At 38.8% G+C, this 15,127-nt stretch overlaps 1 protein-coding gene across 1 annotated transcript; it reads left to right on the top strand.

Moving 5' to 3' along the window:
• The first annotated feature begins 415 nt into the window (after positions 1–415).
• LOC101939228 (myeloid protein 1) lies at positions 416–15,127 on the top strand. The gene is made up of 9 exons (XM_005310376.4): positions 416–487; positions 2,702–2,798; positions 3,339–3,484; positions 4,128–4,292; positions 4,625–4,691; positions 11,470–11,522; positions 12,890–12,986; positions 14,181–14,332; positions 14,910–15,127. The coding sequence occupies exons 1-9, from the start codon at positions 442–444 to the stop codon at positions 15,074–15,076; spliced, it is 990 nt and encodes a 329-aa protein (XP_005310433.2). The 5' UTR covers positions 416–441; the 3' UTR covers positions 15,077–15,127.

The following is a 15,127-nucleotide window of genomic DNA, read 5'->3' as shown; positions in this document are numbered from 1 at the left end:
AGACACATTCTGGCTGTGCATAAAAGACCCAGAATATTTTATTGAGTTAGGCTCATCTGCTCTACTTCCAGTGGATCCACTGGGTCTTGGGCATGTGTTCTTGGTATCTTTCCCTTTTCTGCACCTCTCTTGGTCTCATCCAATGTAGCTGGGAGGACATGTCATAACTCTAGCTGCTCAAGAGTTGTGCAAGTTTTCAGGCTGTTGTTCCTTGTGGCAAGGGGCTAGTTATTACATTTGCCTTTCACAACTGGACATATCAACGGTTATATTTTTTCTTAACATCACAGTTGCCTAATCTGGGAATACTGCCCTCCATAGTTCTAAACTCTGATTTGCCAGGCACACAGACTAAGCTATTCTAGAACACATAAATAACACACAGACACTGTACATTATAACTTCGACTTGAGCAGAGAACTCTGGTGCGACAGCTGCAACATGTTCCCACTCAAACTGATTGTTTTTGCTGCCTTGGTTTCCATTGGTAAGTTAAGATTACTATTTCATGCCTTTTTTCAAACAGACTTTTTAGCAAAAGATTCAATATCAACTACATATTCTTGCATCAAAATCCATCCTGATGTATTTAGTTTCTGAAGAGTTAATGTACCATACAATATTTTAAAAGAACTATTAACTGACAATATATAAAAAACATCCATGCGCGTCTATTTTATCAACCATTGGGCATCACTAATATAACTCATTATGTGGTTTAAAGAAATGCCATGAGAATTGCAAAGTTAAGGTGGTTTTAAATTACCCTTAATAGATCTGAGAACTAGAGTATATACAGCCAACCAAGTTATTAGCTTTGCTTGGTATTTAGAGGAGCTTACCATTTGCTGTGCCTTTGTAATACCATTGCTATTGTACTGGAAAAAGTCACATTGAGCATTTAACCTTCAAGATTTGGAGAGATATGACCTAATTCTGTCCTCTCTTACACCAGTGTAACTTTGCATATAACAACCAGAATGAGATCAGAATCAGGCTCAGAGTCTCTGGCCTTGTCTATAGTAGGCTTTTTCTTAAGACTTCCTAGGGTTGATTCTACTGGGGCAGCTCTATCAGTGGTGGGCTCAGGGGAAGGAGAGTTTGAACCAGACAACAGCTGCTATTGGAATTTTAACCATCCTGTCATCTGGATCCACCAGGAACGAGTTAGATAACAGGCTAGAAGAAGCACCAGCAACTGGTCTACACTATCTGGTTTACTGTTCCTGCCACTAGTGGAAAGAACCATGGGAAATATAAAGAGAAATCTAGCACAGATGATACCTCATTGTGAAAAATAGAGCTGGGAGAAACCAGAGCCAAAGGAGGTTTTGTGACGCACTCAAGGGTTTGTTTTAAGGATTTTATTTCCCGTGAAAGAAAATTCTGCCTCTAGCTAGAAATGAACATATTTCAAATTCTACAATGGTTTGACATTCAGGTGCCATGAAAGTCTTAAAACCACCGTGTTTCCACTTAGATTTATATGCTAAATTGAAAGTAAAACAGGTAGAGTAGCCCTTTCTTCCTAAAAAATAACATAATACACATGGAAAAGAAACCTTTGCTGGACTCGCTCTTACAAGTTTAGCGTGAATTGATTTCAGTCTTTCAACTGGTCATCCTATGTCCCACTGAAGTTGAAATTCTGAAGCTGCTGTTACCTTTTAGAGCTGCACCAGTTTTCAGAATTTCCCACTTTGGAACATCATGATGACTGAACCTGACACCACCTAGCACACAGGCTCTTCAAGTACTGTCTTGTATGTATATAATTCTTTCACACACAGAAAGGGAGTGCAAAGTACTCTGGGGAATGCATCTGCGACAGTGTTACAGTTTCCAAGTGACACTCCCTAATCTTCTGAATTATGGGTTCCGGGTTTTCAGTCTCTAAATGAAGAGCTGAGTAAGGCCTATATAATAGCAATGCAAACAATACAATTGATGTAAGTATCTACTGATGAATATAGATCTTTCCTAGATTAAGAGATTTTAGGAGCAGGGCCCTTTGTTCCTACATGTCTGTCAAATTTCCACCACTCTTTGGTAATTTTCGTTTATCAACACACAAAAACAAGTAAAGGAGGCAACTGGTTCCCTTTTCCTCAATACACCCAAGTAATTTACTTTTCTTTTTAGCCTGGCATAGAACCTGATCAAGAGTCTATTGAAGTCCATGAATGGGCTCCAGGGAAGTTTAGATGAAGGCTGTATAGAAGTAGGGACTTGGAGCTGCTCACTTCTGACCTATCATTAAGGGAACTCTTGCAACCTGCAAATCCCCAGCTCCGCGGGTCAACTGTGTTGAGAGTCAGGGTTAGGAAAGCTGGAAAAGCAGAAAAGTTATTTATGTGGGTTCTCCTGCTGCCGTCAGACAGCTTCTCAACTTGCAGCAACAGAGAACTATACTTTTGTTTTCTGACTCCCGCATTGAACTAAGCTGACATCTGAATTGGTCAAAAAACCCACCAATCTGCTTACATTAAAACAATTACATGCAGAACCATTAGTTTTTTGGGACTCACACAAGCACTATGTATTGGAAAATGACACATTTAACACAGATTACCAATTAAATTTAATGTCCGCCTATATTATCCCCATTAGTTGCACAGCAAACATTTTATAGAGAATACTTCTGTCCTGTTTAAGGCTAAAAAAAAATTCTTCACTTTTGTATATGCCATTTCTTTTTCAGGTGCTGCAGGACCATGGGGAATGATATGTGCTGGAAATCCTTCAAACAAAATAAGGGGCTGTGACAGATTTGGCTGTGGATATTACGGAACTTCATTGTAATATGCTGAGAACAATTTTGTGTGTGTGGAATGGGTGTTTTGGGTTTTTTCCATTGCTGTTGCTAAAATAATGAAATGTTCACTAAAAACAAAAATTCTGAGTTCAGACATCATTTATAGTATCCATTTCCAACGCAGGAAAACATTTCCGTTTCTCAGGTTGCTGTTGCTCTACATGGGAGGTGGAGGGGCAGGGCGAATATTTTCTTTTTGTATATTTGAAATGCTGGTATATTCCAAGAAAACTTAAAAAGTATAGAAGATTTGAATTTTTTTTCAGTAATTTTCTTGACAAATGAAATGAATTTTTAACCAGCTCAGTTTAAGAATTGAGAGATTTACAATTACTACAACTGGAATGAAACCTCAATGATTTCTACCTCCATTGCAGAAATACAAATCGGAAACACAACAAAGCTAACAATGGTAGCCATAGCTCCTTTGTTGTTCTAACAATCTACATGGTGTATCTAGTACCAAGCTTTAATGCTGATGAATATGTAAATCAGCATTGTCTTATTACTTGCACATTTTTAGAATTGGCAGAACGCACCGAGGGGTGGACGTAATATGCAAAGACGGATCAACAGTGTATGCTCCTTTTAGTGGCACTATTGAGAGACGAGTAAACCCCTATAGAAGGAATAATGCCATTAATAATGGCATCCAACTTCGTGGATCAGGTAACTGAACATCGATAAATCTCTGATAAACTTTAAATATTAGTCATTAAATAAGTTCACCTTCCATTCTTAACCAACTGGAGAGCTATGGAAGATGCACAACCTAAACAAAGTTAAGCAAAACATAACTGTATAGAGTAGGCCAAGGCCCGTGTTTCTCTCAGAACGGTCTGTTCCTGTATTTGAATCCAAGTACAATTCATTCACTCTTTGAAACCTAACAGGCCAAGGTCTCCATCAACAGACCAGCAGCACACTCCTTTGCCCTATACCTCTCCACCCACTTAGATAATGGGAGAAAAATGAGGATCTGGAGTGAGGAAAAGAAAGAGGAAAAATTGGAGGAGGGAGTATTAAAAGAGGGAGCTTGAAATATACCATAGCTTGGGACTAGAAAAAAAAAAAATCTTCACTTCTTCTCCCCCACCATGCCCAAAAAGCCCTGGTAATCCCAATTTCATGAATGATGCTGGCTGGACTGCACAAGTTCTGCCAGCACTGCTAGCACCAATGGCAGTATGAGATTGGAATATAATCCAAAAATTGCCATATTACAACCAGTCAAGGAGATCAGATGATGATCAACTTTGATGTTTTCTTTGCCCTCCCTAAATCTTTTTGTTTTTCCTCTCCTCTCCTCAAGGTTTCTGCATACATATGTTCTTCATCAGGCCGGTTACATACAGAGGTCAGATCAAGAAGGGGCAAAAAATTGGAGTAATGCTGCAAATGCAAAGCATATATCCTGGTATAACATCTCATGTTCACGTCCAGAACTGTGACCGCTCAAATCCCACTCGCAATTTATAATCGGAAATGTACATTAAATGGAAATGTACAAAGTCCCAAGTAAAATTACTGTCCCACTTCCCCAGACAGGCTACATTACAAAAGTATAGTGCATGGGAAACAAAAAGATGTTTTAGACATACAGCAAAAGAGAAATGTATATGTCAGGCACAGTAGCCATGTGTCTATCAACTTGGCGTGCTGGTGCTTATGATACTATAATCTCATGCTCTACAATAAACTATGCCAGAAATACCAACTTGTCCATTGCAACCTTTTTTGATACGAATACTCGTTTTAATGTTGTATCTTTGTCTAATACCTAAACTACGATTTCTTCATTACATGCAGGGACTCTTGGTGTGAACTCTTTAAGAAGAGAAGTGCTTTCTCTTTTTGCATTTCTAAATGAGTCCAGGTAATAAGAGAAGCAGGACAACCTCTTTATTCAGCTGAAAGGCAGAGAGATTTGTAGAGTCTAAGAGGACTGCTTATCCATAATGGGAACAGAGGGGTAATATTTCTATTATCTTTTCATTGTAACTGAAGTTTATAGAGTAGCCCATAAAAATCACTTACGCCCCAAGCCAGGCAGACAGGATTTATATCCTGTGTGTTCTAGTGGTTCTCCCCTGTGCTTTAAAAGGATGCATTTTCCTTCACCTAATTAGATCAAGACTAGGTTAGGTATGTCTACACGTGCTGCAATTACACTCACACTCTCCTCACCTTAGCTTCACTCCACACCTGGTCATCCCACCTCTCCTCTCCTGCCCTGTCCCACTCAGCCCCCTCCCTTTCCCTTTAGCTGACCCCTTCCTAAGTAACCTCCCGCCAACACACACCAATACCACATCAACAACAGGTTCTCTGACTTCTTTCCCAGGCTACAAGCAGCTTCTGTCAAACTGCCATGTGTTTCTTTCATTTCTTCTGCTCTAGAGAAGCAACAACCACCTCTTGCATTGACTAGCTCAGGGAAGGTTAGAGAACGTGCTCTCACATGTGCTTTTCTACTTGTCATTCATCAATCTCAAAGCACCTGACCCTTGTTCATGCTTTCATTATCTCCATTTCACAGACAGGGAACATGCAGCCTAGAATGGGGAAGTGATTTTCCCAAGCTAACAGTTGGAGCAGTTTACAATCAATATTTGCATCGGAATAGGCCTTTGCCTTCTGATTATACTTCCCTGAGAACAATGATAAAGCCAAATACTTACAATTCCAAAACAAATTATAGCTTCAAAGTGACTTGTGACCAAATCTAGAGGCTGGAAAACTGATCAACTAGGGAAGCCTACTGGTTCTTAGTGAAAACCACAAAACAAGCAATTGGTGTAACTATCCAAGCTTTTTGGATACAGCTTATTTAGTCCTATATTGGAATTAAATTTCATTTATCAGAAGAAGAACAGGAGTACTTGTGGCACCTTAGAGACTAACCAATTTATTAGAGCATAAGCTTTCGTGGACTACAGCCCACTTCTTCGGATGCAAGCTTATGCTCTAATAAATTGGTTAGTCTCTAAGGTGCCACAAGTACTCCTGTTCTTCTTTTTGTGGATACAGACTAACATGGCTGCTACTCTGAAATTTATCAGAAGGGTAGCCATGTTTGTTGCTTTTTACAGATCCAGACTAAGAGTCCTGTGGCACCTTAAAGACCAACAGACGTATTAGAGCATAAGCTTTTGTGGGTGAATGCCCGCTTCGTCAGACCAGTGGGCATTCACCCACGAAAGCTTATGCTCCAATACATCTGTTAGTCTTTAAGGTGCCACAGGACTCTTTGTTGCAAATTTCATTTAGTTTCGTTTTATTTTTGTTGGGTTTTGAGTTTTATTTTTTCTTATTGTTCCTCCTTCTGTATTTTATCATTCTAATAAATCCTAATATATGAAACAGAATTCACTAACTCTTGTTCTAGTAGTTATACACATGGTTAGAAATTGAGCCCTCATTTTATTTTATTTTTTAAATGAAACCAATTCACTTTTAAGATACAGAACTGAAAATTTACACTGTGCTATCTGTGCGGGGGTGCACTTAATCCTTCTATAAAATCTATTGCTAAAGATAATAAGGATCCTACTGAGTAATTACTAAAGACAGAAGCCTTCACAATATCCCTTTTTATGGGAATCAGCTTTTTAAATTCTTAAACCAGGTTAGGAAAGCATTGAATACAGCTCAGAAGAAAAGTAGTGCTCAGAATCAGTTTCTGTGCCACACTAAACACATTTGACTTACTATCATGAGGTAAAAATCAATACACGCTTCAAAATGTTTAAATCTCCACAGAAGATGTAATTTGTTAAATAATCTCACAAACACTAGAGGCTTGTTATTAGGAAATCAAATCAAATACCTTCAGTGAAGTGGATGGTAGGTCTTGGGAAGTTATGTTGCATCTAGTAGAGAATTAGGTAAACTCTTATGAATGGCTGTGAAGAAGAACCTCATTGGCCAGATCCTCAGGTGCTGTAAATTGGAGTTGATCTACTGACTATCCACATATGTAAAGAAGGATCTCAAAAGAATTCCCCTCTGGGCTGAAATCAAACCAGCAGGATGGCATTCTAGTCACATTATGTAGTGTAGATTGGCTGGTGTGACACTGATGAGCTATGCTAATATAGACCAGCTGAATGTCTAGCCTATAACTAATAAAACTGTGCCAGTCAGTGTGCACCCCTTACATGCACCTCATCTACTCCTTTTATTTATGATTAGCAAATGTCATTACACCATCTCACTGCCCTCTTTGATGGTCTCTAAGATAAAATAGCACAGACCATATTTTGCACTTCATTGCCAATGAAGTCAAGCTAGACTATTTAGTGAAACTACATTGCTATCCTGCCAGTTTTGTTTCATGCAGATAACCCACACACCTCCTGGGTGTGGTGTTCTCTCCCATCTAGTGGCATCGAGACCACTTAGAGAGAGATTAATGAGTCTGCGCTACAGCCTTAGCTAAGAGTAGGGTGACCAGATGTCCCGATTTTATAGGGACAGTCCCGATTTATGGGTCTTTTTCTTAAATAGGCTCCTATTACCCCCCACCCCCTGTCCCGATTTTTCACACTTGCTGTCTGGTCACCCTAGCTAAGAGGCATATGACTTTTAGTGCATGTAGTAGAAGCTCATGCACTAAGCACCAGAGGTCCCAGCTTCAATCCTGCCCTCCGACGACTGGGTCTGTCAGTGTTACACAGGCAGGGTATTTTTTATTAGGTCTTTCTATAAAAATGTTGTGGCTTCAAGTATATGTAATTTTCCCTCAGCTATTAATTACAATTGGTCTCTGAAAAGAAAACAAAGAGACAACACCGCAAATGAATACAGCACATTTCTTTCTGAATACCACAACTACAAAAGCCCAGTAACCATCTATTTTATTGCCCTAGTAACAAGAATGAAAATGAAAAAGAGAAGCTAACAAAGTGACAGGCTGAAAAAAAATCAGTTTGAAAACCACTAGCAGATGGTTGCTGCCATGGAACAACGTAGAACAATAGCTTGAGCCCGGCTCTTCCAACAAACACATATAGGTGATCCCTAGGCTCCAAGCACTGCATTGGAAAGAGGAAATATAATTAATTACCTGATATCACCATGCAGCCACCACCAGCTGCTCCACACAGTATACTTGTGTCAGTGCCACTGCAACTCTGAAAAAGGAAGAATACCTGGCAGGCCGGGATAATGGCATTTTCCCTCTGAAAGCAGCAGAATATCTGTGGACTTTTTAAGTGTAAGTTTATACTAATCCACCCAGCATTTAACTTTGCCTGCTATATTCACGGTGATCCCATTGGAAGGGTTATAATGAGCACACACATCAAGGGAAGGCAATAGTGGGTATAGAAGCAGCAGAGCAAGAAAGACATATTGGTTGTGCATAGAAGACCCAGGATATGTTATTGGGTTTGACTCATCTGATCTACTTCTTGCAGATCCTCAGGCCTTAGGCACTATATTCTTGGTACCCTACCCTTTTCTGCACCTCTCTTGATCCTATCCATTGTAGCTGGGAGGACATGTCGCAATTGCAGGTGCTCAAAAGCTGTGCAATTTTTCAGGCCGTTGTTCCAGTTCCATCTGATTTTATGTTGCAAGGGGTTTATTGCATGTTCCTTTCACAACTGGACATATCAACAGTTGTATTTTCTCTTAACATCCCAGTTTCTTAATTTGAGAATTGCTTTACATAGTTTCAAAGCTCTACTCATGTGTGAATGGGTAGGCAGACAGATTTAACCTTTCTAGAACACAAATAGCAAAAGACACACAGTACATTATAATGCTGATTTTATGAGAGAATTCTGCTAAAACAGCTGCAAAATGTTCACACACATACTGACTGTGTTTTGGCTAGGTTCCCATTGGTAAGTTGACTATTTAATGTATTTTCATGAGGGTTTAACAGACTTTTTAGCAGAAGCTTAAATATCAGCTAAATATTCTTGCAGCAAAATCCATCCTGATGTATTTAGTTTATGAAGAGTTAATGGAAAATACAATATTTTAAAAGACCTATTAACTGACAAAATATAAAGCATCCATGTGCATATATTTGATCAACTATTTGGCATGACTAATATAACTCATGTGGTTTAAAGAAATGCCATGAGAATTGCAAAGTTAAGATTGTTGTAAATTACTCTTAATAGGTCTGAAAACTAGAGTATATATAGCCAACCAAGTCACTAGCTTTGCATCTGGAGGATAACTCGGGGGGGGGGGGGGGGGCGTCTGTGTACTGGGAGGGATATTTGGGCTCAGTCCCTGAAAGTATAATCTAAAGAGGTTAACGAAGTTCCAAATGAAGCCATTTTAAATCAGTATTGGGAAACGGAACAGGACCTTGTCTTCTGCTTATCCATGAGTGATAACAGTGAGGTTACTATAAAACCAAATAGTTTGAAGATACATGCTACAGAACTGCCAATAGTGACTTGCCACCAAATCTATCAGCTAGCACAGCCTGCTGGTTTGTAGTGAGACTACAAGAAATTGTTAGGAAAGCGATACACGTTTTTCAGACAAAGCTTATTAAGTTCTGTATTTTAGTTAAATACATCTACTTTATTCTTAATTCGTTATTATTTCTCTTTCTGTATTTTATCATTCTAGTACATCCTAATACATAAAACAGAAACCGCGGACTTATTCTAGTGGTCATACACAATTGCACACTGAGCTCTAGTTACTTGTTCTATGGTTAGCCAACACACTTTTCAGGTACAGTCACAGAACTGAAAACTACATTATGCTCTCTGTGCAAAGGGGATGCATACCCTTCTATACAATGACTCACTAAACAATTTGGTTCCTACTAAGTAAATACTAAAGATAGTAGCTGCCTTCACACTATCCATTTTCATGAGCATCCCAGTAGACTGTCAATGGGATTTTGGCTCCTAACTGCCTAAATCACTTTTGAAAATGAGATTCAGGATCCTAAATCAGTAAGGCAACTGAGCACAGCATTCAGAGTCTGTATCCATACGCCTTCCACATGCCTCTGTTATGCAAGCTGAGCAACTATATTTGCCTTCATTGCACTATGGGTATGTATTTAGGCAACTAATTCCCACTGAAATCTACGGCAGCTAAGGGCCTAAATACTTTAAGGATCTGCACCCAGCTCACTACCCCATTTCTCTTTGGTTGTCTCTAAGATTAAATATTGAAGATCATATTGTGGACTTCATTGCCAATGAAGTCAAGCTAGTCCATTCAGTGTGACTAGACTGCCATTGTATAAGTTTTGTTTCAGACTGGTGGAGAATTTTTTGAGCTCCTGTATATTATATAAATACAAGACTTTTTAATTTTCCATCAGCTACTAATTACAGTTGGTCTCAAAAGATGACTGCTAAATGGATACAACGCTGCAAGTAAATGCAGCACATTTCTTTCTCTCATAACTATACCAAGTTCAAAGCACAATGTATTAATTCTCTTTCACATCATCCTTGGCAGTAGGGAATCAAAGAATGTCAGTTTATCAGAGAAGCTAACTACAAAGTGACAGACTGTAAAATACCATTTTGGGCTACTTCTGAAAGCAACCAGCAGATTACAGCTGCCATAAAATAAGGTAAGACAACAGTTTGAGCCCTGCTCTCCAAAAACCAAATGTTGGTGATCCCTATGCTCCAAGCCCTGCACTGGATCTCTCTAATTTCATGAATGTTAACAGCAATAGTATGCAGCACAATGAAAGGCTTAAATAACTCAGCCCCAGTATAGCTGAGGGAATACCTATGGACCTACATCCCTACAGACACCAAGAACAGCGGGGTAGGAAGTCACCAATATTCCTGAAGTGCAATCCTAACTAATAATGCCTTTTCCATGGAAGGCCCATGACTTCTGGTCCATTGCTTCTTCAGGCACAGATATACTTTCTCACTACAAGACTGATAGCTTGTGTTCATTGTAACTTGCAGACTTGTTGCACATACTGCACGGTACAGAATGCACAATGGCTGGGAACATGGAGGGGAAAGGTAACTATCCCATATCACCATGCAGTCACCACTACCTGCTCCACACAGTTTACATGCTAGAAAACATGAGCAGCTGGCTGAGTGGGATAAGAAGCTGCTGCCACTACAACTGGCATGTCTCCCTCTGAAGCGGCAACATTTTTATGGAGTTTTTAAGTGTAAGTTGATACTAACTCACCCATCATTAACTTTTTCTTCTACATTATTTGTGACCCTATTCAAAGGATTATAGTGAACACACATTTCAAGCAAAGCCAATAGTAGGTATAGGAGCAGTAAAGACATTGGGTATGCATGAAAGACCCAAAGTAATTAATTGGGTTTGGCTCATCTGTTCTATTTCTCATGGACCCTCAGTGCATAGGCACTATTTTCTGAGTTCCACTCCCCTTTCTCCCATCTCTCTTGGCACAATTACAGCACCTCATCAAAAGCTGTGCAATTTCTCAGGCTGTTTCATTTGTCTGATTTTATGTGGCAAGTAGGTAATTATTGCACTTGACTTTCAACAGTTGTATTTTCTGTTAACATCTTAATTGCCTAATCTCTGCCTTACACGGTTTCAATACTCTACTCAAGTCTGATTGGGTGGGAAGGCAAACAGCCTTTCTAGGACACGCAGAGAGACTATACATTATAACTTTGATTTGATAGAGAACTCTGGTGAAACAGGTGCAAAATGCTCACACTCAAACTGATTGTTTTTGCTGGTTTGGTTTCCATTGGTAAGTTAAGATGACTATGTCATATATTTTCTTGATGCTTTTATTTCAAAACAGCCTTTTTATAGAAGTGCATCAGGTTTACTATTAACTAAATATTCTTGCAGGAAAATCTATCCTGAAGTATTTATTTTATGAAGAGTTAATGTAAAATACAATGTTTTAAAAATCTATTATCTGAGAAAATAAAAAATGTGTGTCAGTGATATGGAGTTAGTGATTTGACACACTAAGTGGTTTAAAGAATTTAAATTAGTTTTTGAGACATAAGAATACAGGTATATACAACCATCCAAGTTATTAGCTTTGCTTTGTTTCTAGAGGGTTTTACCATTATCTTTAATGTATCTTTGTAACATCATAGCTACTCTGTTACAGATAATCACACTGAGAAACTCTTGAGATTTAGAGAAATGACCCAGTTCTGATCTCACTCCAGTTTAACTTAATTGATTTATAACCAGAATGAGATCAGAATCAGCCCCAAAATCTCTAGCCTAGTCCACACAAGGTCTTTCTGTAAATTTCTTACCATTGATTTTACTGGTGAACCCATGAGAAATTCCAGTAGTAGAATCAGGGGGGTGCTACTTGTTGACTAGACCTGCCCAGGGCAAAGTTAGATAACAGGATGGTTAGAACACCAGTGATCAGTCTACACTAGCTGTTTTGCTGTTGCCACTAGTGGTAGTAACTGTAGAAAATTTTAAGAAAAATCTAACACAGATAAAGCCTCATTGTAAAAACTAGGATTGGGAGCAAACAGAGCCATAAAATGTTTTGTGAAGCACTTCTCTGAAGGTCAGCATGATGAAAACCCAACATCTATAGCGTCCCCCATTATATACTCTTGTATTGCAGAGCTAAATCAGGTCCTTATATCCTTGATTAACATCAATACATTTCCACTGAAGGCATCTGACCCTTAGCCTAAGTTAATTATTTGTATTGAGGTAGCAGCTAGTAGCCCTAGTAATGGACCAGGATCCCGTTGTACCAGTGCTGTACAAAACAAAAAGTTAGTTAGGGAGGCAACAGCGAAGCATGGTAATCTTTTTAGGAGTCTGTAAAGAAACTTGTTGGTGTCATTAGTTATTCTTCTACCTAAAAAATCTAAGTCTTGTCTTCTGAACTATATATTTCACTTAAGACAAAATACATCACTCTGCTTCCACTAAGTTAAAGAAAGAGCCGCTGTTTTGTGCAAGACACACAATGTGTATTGGAAAGTGACACTAACAGATCACTAATGAATTTCAATTTCTTATTTTTAATCAATTATTTGCACAGAAAACATTTAATATGCAACATTCTGTCCTGTACAAAAATAAAAAATGTGCTTACTTTTGTATTTTCTATTTCTTCTTAAGTTGCTGCAGGACGATGGGCACAAATCTGTGATGGGAATACTTGGAACAGCATAAGGGGCTGTGATAAGTATGGCTGTGGATATTATGGAGCCCCAAGGTAGTATAATTTGGACACAGGGTTTTTGGTAATGGCTTTTTTTGGGGTTGTTCGTTGTTGCTTAAATAATAAGAATGCTAATAAAGAAGAAAATAGACTAGTGAGCTTAGCCATCTTTTCCAAGCATTTAAGGCTTGCGAAGTGTGTCAGAATAACACTGCAAAGCAATTGACTAAACAAGAACAGTGTGAACATCCTTCCAATGTGCAGTAGTCCTCATGTGATAGAATGGGAGTAGAAGTTGTCTCCAGGCTCATTCATTCATTGGCTTTCATTGATGAGGCTGTCAAACAATTGTCCCAAAGTACCGTACTTTAGTGCTACTTTAGTTTATTTTTGTGATAGAGACAGGATACTTGCCCAGTAGGATCTGGTCTGGAACGACCAGATGATTTCACTTTTCTGTTGACTGTTGCTGTAGATCTGGGGCAGAACTGAACCAATTAGTAAAAAATGATATGGTCTGTAATCTCACGTCCAACCAGCTGAGTCACCTCAATCTCCCAGCTCATGGGTGAGATGCTCAGACAGTGTAAATCAGGATAGTTTCAATGAAGTTCCTCATTGGATTTACACCAGTGAGAGGTCTCACTTCAAGTGTTCTTTTTAGCCTCATATGCGAGTGGACAGACAGCTAATATCTCTAATTTCATGGTGCTAACAGCAGAGATGGTCAACTTTCCATAAAATATTTTTGTTTGTTTTAATGAAAGACGTCTTTGCCCCACCCCCAACACTAGCAAAAGAAAATTTCCATTTTGTTCATAGACCTTTTTTTTTCCCCCTGGATTTTCACTGAGAAACAAAATCTCCAAAGTGTGATTTTTTTTTTGTTTCGTTTTTTTCCAGTTTTGACAGAGGAAAATATTTCAGTTTAGGAGTTTGTTTTTTTGTTTAGCAACCTGGGAAAATTCCACACACAAAAATTAAGTGAACATAAAAAAAAAAAAAAAACATAATCAAATCCATTTCTGACCAGTTCTGCTTAGCAGTTGAGAGTTTTGCAGTAATTCAATCTAGATTGAAACCTAAAACTTTTCTACTTCCATCGCAGAAATAAAAATTTTAAGTGCAAATAAGCTAAGGATAGTCCATTTTGCTTTAAAGAATCTACATGGTACATGGTAACAGTCTTTAGGGCTGGAGAACATGTCAATAGGTAGTGTCATTACTTACATATGTCCATATTTTCAGAAATGGCGGAAAGCACCTAGCAGTGGACGTTATATGCCAGGACGGATCAGGAGTGTATGCTCCTTTTAGTGGCCTGATTGTGAGACGCATTAAACCCTTTGGAAATAATAATGCCATTGATGATGGAATCTTACTCCGTGAAGTAAAATCAGGTAACTGAGCTACCATAGATAAAAGTCTTTAAATACTGGTCATTAAATAATTTTACCTTCCTAGGCAATTGTAGCCCTATGGAAGAAGAACAATCTACACAAAAGTTAAAAGTTAAGCAAAGCGTAACTATAGAGTAGGCCAAGGCCCATGTTTCACTCAGAACTGTCTGTTCCTGTATTCAAATCCAAGTACAACTCATTCACTCTTAAAACAGTCCAACGTCTCCATCAACAGGACCAGAATACACCCTTTTCCCCCTATAGCTCTCCACACACTTAGATGATGGAACAAAATGAGGACCTAAAGTAAGGACAACCTTGTAGAAAGGGGAAAGAAGTATGAGAACAAGGAGCTTGAAGTATGCCACGGTTAGTTTAAGGAGAAAAAAAATCTTTTCCCCATCCCTCAAAAATACCAACCCTGAAAATCTTAATTTTATGTTTGCTGCTGTCTGGACTGCACCAGTGCTAGTGCATTTTCTTGAAAACTGCCAGAGTAGAGATAGCCAAGGGGATCTGATGCCTATCAGAACTTTGATATCTTCCTTTAATCTCTCTCCTTTATCCTCCCCTAAAGGTTCTTGCATAAAACTGGCCTTTATCAGGCCTTTGAGAAGCAGAGGCTGGATCAGGAAGGGATCTAAAATTGGAATAATGATGCCAATGCAGAGCGTGTATCCTGGTACGATATCTCATGTTCGCATCCAGAACTGTGACTACTCAAATCCTACTGGCAACTTATAAATGGAAACTTACATGAAATGGAAGTGTACAAAACCGCAAATAAAATCTGAG

The sequence above is a fragment of the Chrysemys picta genome, chromosome 8 (genome assembly GCF_011386835.1).
Source record: "Chrysemys picta bellii isolate R12L10 chromosome 8, ASM1138683v2, whole genome shotgun sequence".
Lineage (NCBI taxonomy): Eukaryota > Metazoa > Chordata > Testudines > Emydidae > Chrysemys > Chrysemys picta.
This window is presented reverse-complemented; position numbering and strand designations above follow the sequence as displayed.

What these genes read in the sequence shown, in the direction of transcription:
- LOC101939228 (XM_005310376.4), top strand. Translation starts at nt 442, where the DNA reads ATGTTCCCACTCAAACTGATTGTTTTTGCTGCCTTGGTTTCCATTG. An exon ending in GGATATTACGGAACTTCATT is followed by an intron (nt 2,799 to 3,338) that starts GTAATATGCTGA and finishes GCACATTTTTAG; the next exon opens with AATTGGCAGAACGCACCGAG. An exon ending in GGATATTATGGAGCCCCAAG is followed by an intron (nt 12,987 to 14,180) that starts GTAGTATAATTT and finishes CCATATTTTCAG; the next exon opens with AAATGGCGGAAAGCACCTAG.